This window comes from Mandrillus leucophaeus, unplaced genomic scaffold (assembly GCF_000951045.1).
Source record: "Mandrillus leucophaeus isolate KB7577 unplaced genomic scaffold, Mleu.le_1.0 Scaffold402, whole genome shotgun sequence".
Lineage (NCBI taxonomy): Eukaryota > Metazoa > Chordata > Mammalia > Primates > Cercopithecidae > Mandrillus > Mandrillus leucophaeus.
This window is the reverse complement of record NW_012104277.1, coordinates 1564903-1578866: the sequence shown is the minus strand read 5'-3', so window position 1 is coordinate 1578866 and position 13964 is coordinate 1564903. Positions and strand designations below refer to the sequence as shown.

Genomic DNA, 13964 nt, shown 5'->3' with positions numbered 1-13964 from the left:
CAGCACTTTGGGAAGCCAAGGTGGGCCAATCACCTGAGGTCAAGAGTTCAAGACCAGCCTGGCCAACATGGAGAAACCCCATCTTTACTAAAAATACAAAAATTAGCCAGGCGTGGTGGTATGCACCTGTAGTCCTAGGTACTTGGGAGGGTGAGGCAGGAACATCACTTGAACCTGGAAGGCAGAAGTTCCAGTGAGCCAAGATCAAGCTACTGCACTCCACCTTGGATGACAGACCAAGACTCCCTCTCAAAAAAAAAAAAAAAAAAAATTAATACCAAAAAAATTATATTAAATCTCAAATGCTATGATCCCCAAGTCAACTTAAGCCTAGCCTACCTCCCTGTAGCCCAGTGGTCCCTAAACTACAACCTCAGCTCTGTTATTACACCCACAGCTCACCCAGGGCTGACACCAAAGCAGGAATTGAGAAGGAAGAAGCTCTAGAGGAAAGGGGTGGAGGGTTTCAAGAGATTCCCCGAGTTGGCAGTCTCAGCACCATGTCAGTTATGGACTCTGAAGGCCTGAGTTTGGAGCCTTCTGCAGGGTGGGACCTACAACCTCCTCCCCACCCCAAGGTGGGGTGATTTCACCCTTGGAGAAATCACTACCCTTATCCCTACCCTGGTCTTACCGCCTCTTCCTGCTGCCCACTCCTAATTATGGAGGCAGTGCCAAGGGAAGCCCTCTCCCTTGGCACCCCACATTTGTGGATAAGCTTTCAAAGGCTCAGCTTTTCTAGAATTCAGCACGTTTTGGCTTTCCCAGCCAGGGGAAGGAAAACTGTCCAGTCATGGTCACTGCTATCTCCAGCCTTGGCAATACATCCTACCCAGCATAATGTGAACCCAGAATCAATTCCCTGATGCTTGAAGGTTTCATTCAGAACGCATCATCTAAAACAGACCCAGGAGGCTCGAGGTAGCTCCGCAAGGGATTTCAAAGTTACTCCACCTGGAGTCTCAACCATTCCCAGGAATCACAGCCCCATTCTCTGAAAATGCAGAAACCTGCTTTGCCAGCACTTTTGTCTACATCCAGGGAGAGAGTCCTAACTGGATTGTCCCCAAGCCTTCCTAGACCCTGCAGGGGAGAACCATTAGAGGTGAACAGCCCCCAGCCCTCCCTGACTTCCATGCCTGAGAGAGCGAGCAGCCCACCGGGAGCCAGGCGGCAGCAATCTCGGGCAGGAACTCCATAAAGGGATGGAGTTTCTTTGCCAGGACTCAGAGAACAAGGCGGACTAATCCTACTCCTGCTGGTCTCATGAGCACCATGGGAAGGCCAATGAGATGACAAGTCCTGTCTTAGCACCATTCATAGCACTGCTCTCCCATTCTGGGACTGGGGGGTGGGGGGTGATCCCCAGAGTGCTCGTAAATCTATTGTCTAAATTGTGACATCTTGGAGAGCTAAAGGGGACACTATTTAGTTATGCCAGGACAATAGGTGTTAAACAAGACTATCCCAGGCAAACTAGGGTGTGTGGACACCCTAGAGAACATCTTCCAGCCCTGTCACCAGGTTAGGGGCCTGCTGCTAGAGCAGTTAGTTCCCTGGCCTGCCCCAGAATGTATGCCCCTGAAGAAGGTCTACTTCCCTAATCAAGCCAGGACCTCACTCAACAAGCTCCCTTGGCATCCCAAGAAAAGAAAAGGAAACTCTCACAGGCACCACAAAAATGTGGACAGGGCCTTATTTGTCTGGTTCAACACAGGATGCCCTGGGCCAAGAATAGTACTTGTAGTACTAGCAGGTAGCATCTGCTCAATAAATGTTTGTTGAATGAGTCAGTGAATGCCCAAAGTCTCTAACATCATCGAGAGAACTCTAGGAAAACCGACCTGGCCGTCTGGTAACACATAAAAGGGTTTGAACTCTAAACTTATAAAAATCTAAGGCACTGTGGTGGGGCGCGGTGGCTCACGCCTGTAATCCCAGCACTTTGGGAGGCTGAGGCGGGCAGAGCACAAGGTCAGGAGATCGAGACCATCCTGGCTAACATGGTGAAACCCCGTCTCTACTAAAAATACAAAAAATTAGCCGGGAGTGGTGGCGGGCACCTGTAGTCCCAGCTACTCGGGAGACTGAGGCAAGAGAATGGCATGAACCTGGGAAGCAGAGCTTTCAGTGAGCCAAGATCGTGCCACCGCACTCCAGCCTGGGTGACAGGGCAAGACTCCGTCTCAAAAAAAAAAAAAAAAAAAAATCGAAGGCATTGTATAGACTGCTATGCCTTTCCCTTTGGGGGAGTTTATAAATATGAAATATACACAGCTTTAAAACACCAGATTGAACTGAAACTATGAACTTCTACAATAAACTAATAGAAAACAAATTATTTTTAAGCCACTGCTGAACTTCAAATAAACTGGAACTATTTCCTGCACTATCTCTCGTACAAACTCATTCAAAACTTTGTTGGCAAAATTGGGACTGAATCTAGCAAGTGCTTGCTATACACATCAGGATTCCTCTAACCCCAGTCTCACTGTGTGTAGGTTCCCTGAGAAACAGGTGCCTGGGGAGAGCTAGATTTGCAGGAGACTTAGTGGGGGAAATGGCTAGGAAGGATAAAGGAGAAGGAACAGGAGAAGGCAAGGCGGGCCTTCACACCACAGTGCAAGATGGACACCTATGAAAACAGAGGGGGAAGGAAGGAGGACTGGATAGAAGAACCTCAGATGCAGCGCAGTTCTAAGGAAGTTTCGGCCAGGTTGATGGGGGGTCCTGGAGCTAAAGTTGTCCAGTAGAGAAGTCCCACATTCCAAAGAATGGGCCAGCACTGGTGCCCCACCATGTTCAGTCACTGGCTGGAAGAAAGTATGGCCTCAGCACAAACAGGGTGGTGGAACCAGAGGGGTGGCAGCTGGGCTCTTACTCCGCTGTGCTCCCGTGGCAGGAGTTCTAAGCAGCACGTGTTCAGGGCTACTGCACACTATGTTTGAAACAATATTGTCCCTGGAATGACCCTTTTCAGTGAATCCAAATAGGTTCTTTGAAATTATGCCAGCTGTCAGCTGAATACTCACAGTAGATAACACGTAAGCTAGCTCACCACCACCATGTTTTTCTCCCGAGTGCTGGAACTTTTCATCCCTACCAGCCAAGATAAAATTTTCTCATAGAACACAATCAGTGACATTGTTATTCAGAAAATAAAAGCATTATTTTGTTTTATTATTCCCAAAGAATCAAGCCCGTCATGAGCAGCCCACATGGTTGCTGTTCAAAGGTACTGAAAAGGGAGGCATTTAGTCACCATTATCCAACAAGAAACTCTTTACAAGGATAGGTTCCAAGTCCTTCGTGCTGCTCTTGGTCATTCAGTGACTGCAGTTTTGGCCCAGAAGCCATCCAAATGAGCAAGTGCTGAGCCATCCTCAACTCATACCCAGATGAAACAACTTGCGCAGAATTGCTGGTCCGCCCCAGTAACCCCTGTAAGAAATAACACCAAAAAATGTACTTGCAGCAAGAGAGATGGGGCGACTTCAGTCAGGAGGATGCTGAAAGGGAAGCCGGGCTGCACACAGAGCACGTTTATCAGCACATGAAGCAAGATTGTCTAGTGAGTTGGAAAGATCCCATGACTAGCAGGGGACAACCTACTTTCAGTCCTAGCTTTGACACTGACTTGCTGTGTGAGCCTGGACATGCTGACTCAATTTGGCAAACGTGTCTAAAGCCTCTACTACATGCAAGCTGCTACTCTTTCTGCTTTCCAACAGCTCATAATTAACTGCAGGTCAGCATTTCACAATCTCCGCCCTATTGACCTTTTGGACCAGATAATTCTCTGCCGTTGGGGGCTGACCTGGCATTATAGGATGTTTAGCAGTATCCCTGGCCTCTGCTCACTAGTAGCACCCCTCCAGTTGTAACAACCAAAAACCATCTCCGGAAATTATCAAATGTCCCCAGGGCAGCAAGGGATAGGAAGATCATTCTTGGTTCAGGACCACTGGTGTAGACACCTTGATTTCTCTCTCATATGAGTTTGGAAAAGTAAAATGAGGTCATCAGCTTCTAGAATGAAGAGGGGCTGGGTGCAGTGGCTCACACCTGTAATCCCAGCACTTTGGGAGGCTGAGGCAGGTGGATCATTTGAGGCCAGGAGTTTGAGACCAGCCTGGCCAACATGGCAAAACCCTTTCTCTACTAAAAATACAAAAGTTAGCTGGTCATGGTGGCCCATTCCTGTAATCCCAGCTACTTGAGAGGCTGAGGCAGGAGAATCGCTTGAACCCAGGAGGTGGAGGTTGCAGTGAGCTGAGATTGCACCACTGCACTCCAGCCTGGGTGACAGGGCAAGACCTTGCCTTAAAAAAAAAAAAAAAGAAGAGGAGTAATTTTTATTCCTCTGTTTACTTATTGAATCCCTACTATGTACCTGCCTCTTTATGTGTTATCTCATTAACCTCCATCTTGTGAGGTAGGCAATGTTACTTTCATTTTGCAGATGAGAAATGTAAACACAGAGAGTGTTTAAATTCAATTAAAGAGAACTTTCCCTGGGACAACAGCTATGTATGTCCTGCTAACAGCATGACACTGCCGATGACTTCGGCCATGCTAATGACAGAAGTATGACTCAAATACAGGTCTAACTCCAAAGTCTGTGCTCTTACTGTTTGGTTTTTCCTATAACATAATAAAAACAAAGGTAAGGGACCGGGCGTGGTGGCTCACGCTTGTAATCCCAACACTTTGGGAGGCCGAGGTGGGTGGATCACTTGAGATCAGGAGTTTGAGACCAGCCTGGCCAACATGGTGAAACCCCGTCTCTACTAAAAATATAAAAATTAGCCAGGCATGGTGGCAGGCACCTGTAATCCCAGCTACTCAGGAGGCTGAGGCAGGAAAATTGCATGAACCCCGGAAGTGGAGGTGGCAGTGAGCCAAGATCGTGCCACTGCACTCCAACCTGAGCAACAGAGCAAGACTCCATCTCAAAAAAAAAAAAAAGTAAGGTAGCAGATGACAGAGTACTTGATATGTGAAAGTGATTCACTATTATTATTTATCCTGCAGCAAAAGAGGGCCTAGAGTATGGAAGACAGAACACTTGGTCACTGCTAACAGTGAAGAAAAGAGGCTACATCCCGTGCGGGTGGAGATGTGCTATAAATCCCTTTCCTCATCCAGGAACCAGACAGCACACTTACCTTAGCATCATATTCCAATACAGGAAGGGCATCAGGTCAGCCTTCATGACATACATGGAAAGGCGCTCTTTGCTTTGATCAAAGGGGAAGGTTTCTAGCGGCTCTGCTTTGTAGTCAAACTCGGCAAGAATCACACGGTTGTAGCCGGTCACCAGTGGACATGATGTGTAGCCATCATACTAAAATTGTAAATCAGATTGAGTTGGAAAGTAGATTTTTTTTCATGGTCCTATATGAACACTTTAGAATTTATTATTTGCTGCGAGTGGTTATATATTTTTTTCTTTTCTGTATATTCTGACTTTTTGTACTGTGAAAAATGCAAATTATATTACCAAAAAAATAGTACTAATGGCAAAAACAGTAGTACCCATACTGGAGACACTAATCAAGAAAGTGCAAAATTGTGGGAAAACATGACTTTCACACAAAATGGAAGATGCTCATTGAAAGAGTGATTCTTATAAGGCGTACAAACCTTCTTTGTTGGTGTTTGATTCTTCATAATCAGAGAAATTGTTCTATCAAGTATTCCCGACTGGGCAGCTATAAGAAAAATGGGGAAGTCAGAAAAATGTAAGCATCTAGGTTTTCCATGAAAACTAATTTGCAAATAACTTTAATGTAAACAAGTTAAGAAGATTCCATTTCCCATCCCTGGAAGCGGTGACTAGAACATGAGCTTCTTACTAATTGAAATTGACTACCAGAGGGGATTCTGTAATTCGTGAAAGGCCCGCACATGTGTTTCCATGGGTTTGAAACTAAAGAGCCGACTCTCTCCAGTGTGGCTGTAAGGATGGAACTACCTCAAAACCACTGCCTCTCCTCCTGGGGTTGAGGCTGTCAATTTAGTCTGTGTGTCAACTTAGTCGGTGTTCTTGGCCATGCGGGTTATCCCTGTGTCCCCGTTCACAGGCAGTCTGGATTGGTAGCCCCCAGGCATTTCCAGTAAGACAAAGCATGCCTTCCTCTCTCCTGCACTGTCCTGGCTGAGGCAGGACCAGGTGGATATAGATATACATATAGAGATATACCTGTATTTCCATCTCTCTGTCTCTTTCCTAGATAACCAGACGGACACAGACAGATACATACATACATCAGGATTTTTTTGTTTTGTTTTTCTTTGGCAAGAGTGGGGAGACTGCCTTTTTTATTAGGAAAAAGTTCAAATTCCATCATTTTGTTTAATCCATCTCATCACACATGCTATTTTTTTTCCTGCTGTATTTTTAGAGCAGATATCACATCAATTCACTCACAAATCTTCCTGTCTGTATCTCTCTGATGGGGAATTTTCTTCACACAAACCCACAGTATTTTCACACCCCAAATATTAGTAATAGTTTCTTCATATAATCTAAACCCAGTTTGTGTTCAATTTGGAATAATTAAGACTGCCCAGATGGGCACTGTAGCTCATGCCTGTAATCCCAACACTTTGGGAGGCCAAGGAAAATGGATCACTTAAGGTCAGGAGTTCAAGACCAACCTGGCCAATATGATGAAACCCCATCTCTACTAAAAATACAAAAATTAGTCAGGTATGATGGTACATGCCTGTAATCCCAGCTACTCAGGAGGCTGAGGCAGGAGAATTGCATGAACCCAGGAGGTGGAGGTTGCAGGGAGCTGAGATCGTACCACTGCACTCCACCCTTGGTGATAAAGTGAGACATCATCTCAGAAAAAAAAAAAAAAAAGACTGACCTTTTAAGGAGACAGCACTTTGTGGCCGAGCATGGTGGCTTACGCCTGTAATCTCAGCAGTTTGGGGGACCAAGGTGTGCAGATCACTTGAGGCCAGGACTTTGAGACCAGCCTGGCCAACATGGTGAAACCTGTCTCTACTAAAAATACACAAAATTAGCCAGGCATGGTGCTGCTCCTGCAATTCCAGCTACTCAGGAGGCTGAGGCACAATAATTGCTTGAATTCAGAGGCAGAGGTTGCAATGAACTGAGATCGCACCACTGCACTCCAGCCTGCATGAGGGAGTGAGACTCTGTCTCAAAAATAAAATAAAATAAAGATACAGCAGTTTGTGTCTCTAGAAGTAGAACATGGGATTCACTTTTGAGGAAAGATGGGTTACCTTTGTATTATAAAATACTTATTGGAGTGGTTATTTTGTAATCTCCCAAATCAGGGGTTAGCAAACTTTTTCTGTAAAGAAAAATTGCAGGCCTTGTGGGCCAATGGCAAATCAAAGATATTATGTAATGACAAAAAACAAAATTTCCACTATACAAAAACAGGCAGTGGACTGCACTGGCCCATAAACTATAGTTTGCTGATGCCCAAATCGAAGAAGCAATGATATTTTTTCTGGAATGGGTGGGGGTCAAAAAAATGAAGAGTAAACAACTCTGCTTAAAAATATTAAATAAGGCTGGGCGTGGTGGCTCACACCTGTAATCCCAGCACTTTGGGAGGCTGAGGTGGGTGGATCACTTGAGTTCAGGAGTTCAAGAACAGCCTGACCAATGTGGTAAAACCACATCTCTACAAAAAATAGAAAAATTAGCCAGGTCTGGTGGCAGGTGCCTGTAATCCCAGCTGCTCAGGAGGCTAAGGCAAGAGAATTGCTTGAACCCAGGAGGCAGAGGTTGCAGTGACCCAAGATCATGCCACTGCACTCCAGCCTGGGCAACAAAGCAAGACTCCATCTAAAAATATATATATATTAAATGAGGCCAAGCGTGGTGGTTAATGCCTATAATCCCAACATTTTGGGAGGCCAAGGCAGAAGGATCGCTTGAGCCCAGGAGTTTGAGACCAGCCTGGGCAATATAGGGAGACCCTATCTCTACAGATATTTTTAAAATTAGCTGGGTATGGTGACACATGCCTACAGTTCCAGCTACTTGGGGGTGTTGAACTGGAAGGATCACTTGAGCGCAAGAGGTCAAGGCTGCAGTGAGCCGTGATTGCTCCACTACACTCCACTCTGGGCAAAAGAGCGAGACCCTGTCTCTATAAAAAGAAAAAAAATTAAATGGCTATATTCACTGTGGGCAAAGCAACATCTCTAAAGATCATATTTCCCTTTTGGAAAACTGTATTCCTCTTTGAGGGCCATAAAGAGTTTGGAATCTGAACTGAGAACACCTGAGGAGGCCACAGCAGCAGGACATCAAGGCCAACAGAAAAGGAGCAGAGACATCGACTGGGTGCCACTGCAGACAGGTGAGGCCTGTGAAGCCAGGAAGCAGTCAACTCAACATCTAGGCTTAAAGCGTGCATGGGTGCAGGTGTGCGGGAGTTGGGTTTTGCCCTGTATTACAATCCCCTTCTATCATGCCCGGGCCTTCAGTTAACTTCTGTTAAATGCCACATCCTAATCTCAGCTGTGCTGAGAGTGACTAAAGGAGCATCCTGGGGCAGAGAGAAGCAGAGAAGGGGACATGAGCTCAGGAAAGCCAGATTCAACATGGCAATATGGGTCTTGCTCACAACAGCGTAGGGGTCTGGATGGAGGCTTGGTGGCAAGTATACCCAAGGACAGATTTGTGGAAAAAGTGTGGCATTGCCTTGGGATACTCAGAGGATTTGGGGAAGGGAATCTAAGAAGAAATGAAGATCTGCTTGGGAAAAGCTAGTACTATTGTTATTTGGGCATTGAAGAGAAGAGTAAACAGACTGTCACAGAGGTGAACTATTAGGTTGGTGCAAAAGTAATTGCGGTTAATGGCATTACGCTTAATGGCAAAAACTGCAATTACTTTTGCACCAACCTAAATAACAGGTAAAGAGCACTCATTATGGTACTGTTTGAATAAAAATGGGTTGGAAACAATCCAGATATAATTAAAAGTGGACTCATTATATAAGCTCTAGAGCAACCATAGAATAGGTTGCAGATTGTAAGACACAAATGTAAAAACAACGGGGACACGCTCTCCGTGGTTGGGACACCGTGGAAGCCACGCAGATGCACTGCAGGACTGGGAGCAAAAGACTTTCCACTTAGAATATTTTTGTTCAGTCATATTCAGTCTTATCTATCCGGAACATCGAGTTAAATATTTGTTTGAAGAAGGCTAAAAGCTGGGTAATCTGGGCCTCACATCACAGGTAGTTTCAGCACATAAATTCAGCAGGCTTACATTAAATGAATGTCATTTCAAAGTATCAGCCCACAGACTACCTATAAATTACAAAGAGAGAGAGTACTTTTACAATGAAAGAGAGAGAGAGAGAGAGAACACGCCTTAACCCAGTGAGGAAGTCAAGCTTCACCAAAGACAAGACAAACTAACGTGACAGGCTCCTGAGGTGCTGCAGAGGGAGGTACACAGCCTCAGGCACGGAGATTTTTGCCAAAACATATAACCCGAATCGAACCATAAGAAAGCAACTAGACAATTCTAAATTGTGGGGTATTCTACAAGGTAACTGGCCTGGAATCTTCAAAAATGTCGATGTCATGAAAGTAAAGAAACAAATGTCAGAAGGCCTGCTCTATATGAAAGGGGACCAAAGAGGCATTTCGCCCAATGCAGTGTGGATTTAAGGAGGGGCTGGGACGACAAAGAACATCTTTAGGAAAATATACATAAATACAGGCTGGGTGCCATGGCTCACACCTATAATCTTAGTTCTTTGGGAGGCCAAGAGGGGGCAGATCACCTGACGCCAGGAGTTCGAGACTAGCCTGGCCAACTTGGTGAAACCCCATCTCTACTAAAAATACAAAAACTAGCCAGGTGTGGTGGTGGGTGCCTGTAATCCCAGCTACTTGGGAGGCTGAGGAAGGAGAATCGCTTGAACCTGGGAGGCAGAGGTTGCAGTGAGCTAAGACTGTGCCACTGCACTCCAGCCCAGGCAACAAGAGTGAAATTCTGTCCCCCCACCAAAAAAAAAAAATATATATATATATATATTTATATATATATACACACATTATGTATATATACATAATATACATATATACATAAATACAATGAAGCAAATGTCACAAAATATTAATAATTGGTTAATACTTGAAAGGTATATGAGTATTATAATTTATTTCAAATTTGTATAGGTTTGAGATTTTTTAAAATAAAAAGTTGGGAGGAAGTTAACATGAATAATGAAAAAGACATTCAGTGAGTTTCCTAGATAGTCTACCTTGAGGTTGAAATAGTCAGCAAAAGTACCACAATCTGTTCCACAGGTGTCTCATTCACAGAAAACACTACCGTACTGGAGGTCTTGTGTTTTATAGCATCCAGAAAAGACAGTCCTGTCAGTAGAGGACAGAATCTAAAAGGCAATTCTCCCCATCGCTGCTGGTGCAGAACATCGAGGTGAAGAATTTAGTTTTCCAGGCTGAGGCCTTAATCATGTACTACTCAGGACATGCTCCACTGTATTTGTCTTAACAGGACAATTTTCTGGTCTACAAGTTTCATTGACTTGCATGTGTTTTCTGGGAAAACAAATGCTTCCCGAGCTTTATGGTGTTTCAGGCAGAAGAAAAATAGCCAACCTGCCTGGTGGCAGAGGCAAAGAATACCAGGGATGCCAGTATGGCAGTATGAGAAGTAACAGAATTCAAGAGAGCTGGAAAAGTGATGCACTCCCTCTAAGGCCCCTTCTTCTGACAACAACCCCTCTGACCTAGAAAAGGTAGATAAGATCATGCTATTCTGGGGCAAAGCACTCAAAAGGCACTTTTTGCTTTCTATGACACTGGGTTCATTGACAACTTGCTTCTGTCTTAGGAAGGTCAAAGTCATTTTTAGGACACAGAACTTTCTTCACTATTAATGGAATGCTGTTGGTGCCAAGTCTTTTTTTTTGAGATGAAGCCTTGCTCTGTCATCCAGGCTGGAATGCAGTGGTGCGATCTTGGTTCACTGCAACCTCCACCTCCCAGATTCAAGCAATCTTCTGCCTCAGCCTCCTGAGTAGCTGGGATTGCAGGCGCCTGCCACACGCCTGACTAATTTTTGTATTTTTAGTAGAGATGGGGTTGCACCATGTTGGCCAGGCTGGTCTCAAACTCCTGGCCTCAAACGACCTGCCTGCCTGAGCATCCCAAAGTGCTGGGATTACAGGCAGGAACCACCATCTCTGGTCGATGCCAAGCTTTTGTTTTTGTTACAGTAGTGCCTCAAGGTGACATCTTTTTGAGAAAGAGAGAAATCGAGCTGGTTATTTTACCTACTGCAGCAGCGGTCTTTGACGTAGGAAGGTTGGTGCAGTCCCCAATCCCAAACACATTTGGGTACCTCTTGTGTTGCAGAGTTTCTTTATCCACATCCACCCAACCAGCAGCATCAGCCACAGGACTGGTCTTGAGGACATCTGGTGGGCCCATTGGTGGTGTGACATGAAGCATTTCATACTACACACAAGGAGAGAATTCACATTTTCATTTATTCAATATTTCCACAGCTCCACAAGCTCTCCCCTGACCTTCCTTACTCCATACACTGCGCTATGGCTGCACGAAGCATTATACAATCAGCACTTGTATCAGTCCACACCCTCTCCAAGATCTTATGTGTTCTCCTGGGGGATGGTGATAAGCTAAATAACCATTCTCTCAGTTGACATGATCTCCCCATACAGAGACCAAGAGATCCCTGTGGCCACACACATAGGGGTACATGAGATATTGGAGTAAAGCTTACTAATAACTCTGAAAGAATCCACTGATGTTTTTATTAATACTAAAACAAAGGGGTGGTATATTTCAGTTGCAGTCTCTCTGACCCTCAGCTGTCAACTTGTAAAGTTTAGCACCTCAGTGTGATTCTGTAAGGTGATGCTCAGCGTCCATTAAACTTGTAAAGGACGTGTTAGGAGCTGGTAAGAAAGCATCATTCCCAAATATGTGTCAACTTCAAAACACATAAAGGAAACTATCAGAACACCAATTTAAGATGGAAAGGGGTGGTAAAAATATTAGCTAGCTCTTTGGAAAAGGAGCCAGGGGTCTGATTCAGTACTGGATTTACTTTTCAGTGCAGAAGGCAGAGGTGAATTTTTTTCCAAAACACCGTTATCAAAGCTACCCTTGGTAGTGGTGCACTGACCCATCCTAAACACTTTTGAGGGTTCATTTAATTTTTTTGTTTATGTAATATTCTTTCACATTTTGTAGTTGGTTCTTATTATGCTTTTTATTTATTTTTAACAAACTCCATCCAGCAACTTCATCAATTTGCTAGTGGGTCCAGTTAAGGACACACTGATTGAAATGTTCACGACATGTCATTAGGGTAAAAATGTAAGCGTTTCAAGACAATTCCAACCTTGTGAGATAGTCAATAGCCCTCCATTTCCATAAGGAGTCCAATGGTCCCATGCCCTCAGAAAGGCTCAGCAGTCACTGATGGCAATGGGAATTAGGAAGATGACTTGTACTTATTACAACTCTCAGACAAATATAAGCTTAATTAACCTCAGGGAAGGAGCACTGCAAATGGCTGCTGCTCGTCTGCAGGATAATCTTGGGTGGAGGGTGGCTCTTGGGGACATGGGTCCCTGAGGTCAGGTCTGTTAATAAACATTAAAACTGAATGCATGTTTGCAGGATAATGGATGAAATGTCAACAACTATCATCCACCAAATTATTAATGCCCTGTCTGCATTTCTGCAGTCAACTAGAACTACTTTTGAGACAGTGTTTCATTCTGTTGCCAGACTGGAGGGGAGTGGCTTCATCATAGCTCACCATAACCTCTAACTACTGGGCTCAAGCAATCCTCCTGCCTCAGCCTCCTAAATACCTGGGACTACAGGCATGTACCATCACATCCAGCTAGTTTGTTGTTGTTGTTGTTGTTGTTGTTCTTTTAGTAGAGACTGAGTCTTGCTGTGTTGCCCAGGCTGGTCTCGAACTCCTGGGCTCAAGCAACCCACCTGTCTCAGCCTCTCAAAGTGCTGGGATTACAGATGCAAGCTACCATACCTGACCTAGAACTACATTTCTGAACTGAGGTCTAAACCTTACTAGCGTCATCTTGGTGGAGTTAATGTGTTTGAATTTCACAAGTACACATAAATTCCACACCTCTTTTCTAAAAGAAAAGCTAAATACTTTCACATAATCATCACAAACGTATGGAGTTTGACCTAACACCCTACAAAAGAAGAAATACTAGGGTCTACTTTATGGATTTATTCTAAATTAATGGCCAGGTGCAGTGGCTCATGCCTGTAATCCCAACACTTTGGAGGCCAAGGTGGCCAGATGGCTTGAGCTCAGGAGTTCGAGACCAGCCTAGGTAATGTAGTGAAACCCTTCTCTACCAAAAATACAAAAAGTTAGCTGGGCGTGGTAGTACATGCCTGTTGTCCCAGCTCCTCAGGAGGTTGAGATAGGAGGATGGCTTGCTTGAGGCCGGGAGGTGGGGATCGTAGTGAGCCAAGATCACACCACTACACTCCAGCCTGGGTGACAGAGCAAGATCCTGCCTCCAAAAGAAAAAAAAGAAAGAAAAAGAAATTAACACTGGGTCGGGTGTGGTGACTCACACCTGTAATTCCAACACTTTGGGAGGCCAAGGCAGGCAGATCACTTGAGCCCAGGAGTTTGAGACCAGCCTTGGCAACATAGTAAAACCCAGTCTTTACAAAAAATACAAAAATTACCCGCGCATGGTGGTGCATGCCTATAGACCCAGCTACTCAGGAGGCTGAGGTAGGAGGATTGCCTGAGCCTGGGAAGTAGAGGCTGCAGTGAGCCATGAGCCATGGTTGTCCACTGCACTCCAACCTGGGTAACAGAGTGAGACCCTGTCTCAAAAAGAGAGAGAGAGAGAGAGAGAGAGAGAGAGAGAGAGAGAGAGAGA

At 44.8% G+C, this 13964-nt stretch overlaps 1 protein-coding gene across 3 annotated transcripts in view; it reads right to left on the bottom strand.

The window, feature by feature from the left end:
• Positions 1–3134: 3134 nt before the first annotated feature.
• Positions 3135–13964, bottom strand: part of SQRDL (sulfide quinone reductase-like (yeast)) — a 58597-nt gene continuing 47767 nt past the window's right edge. For 2 of the 3 annotated variants that reach the window (XM_011992111.1, XM_011992109.1), the window contains exons 8-11: positions 11325–11508; positions 5647–5714; positions 5169–5347; positions 3135–3441 (exon numbers count right to left, since the gene is read on the bottom strand). In XM_011992111.1, coding sequence (XP_011847501.1) covers positions 3384–3441; positions 5169–5347; positions 5647–5714; positions 11325–11508 — 489 coding nt within the window. In that variant the 3' untranslated portion in view covers positions 3135–3383. The remainder of the gene's footprint in view (positions 3442–5168; positions 5348–5646; positions 5715–11324; positions 11509–13964) is intronic. The other variant, XM_011992110.1, reaches the window with a different exon arrangement.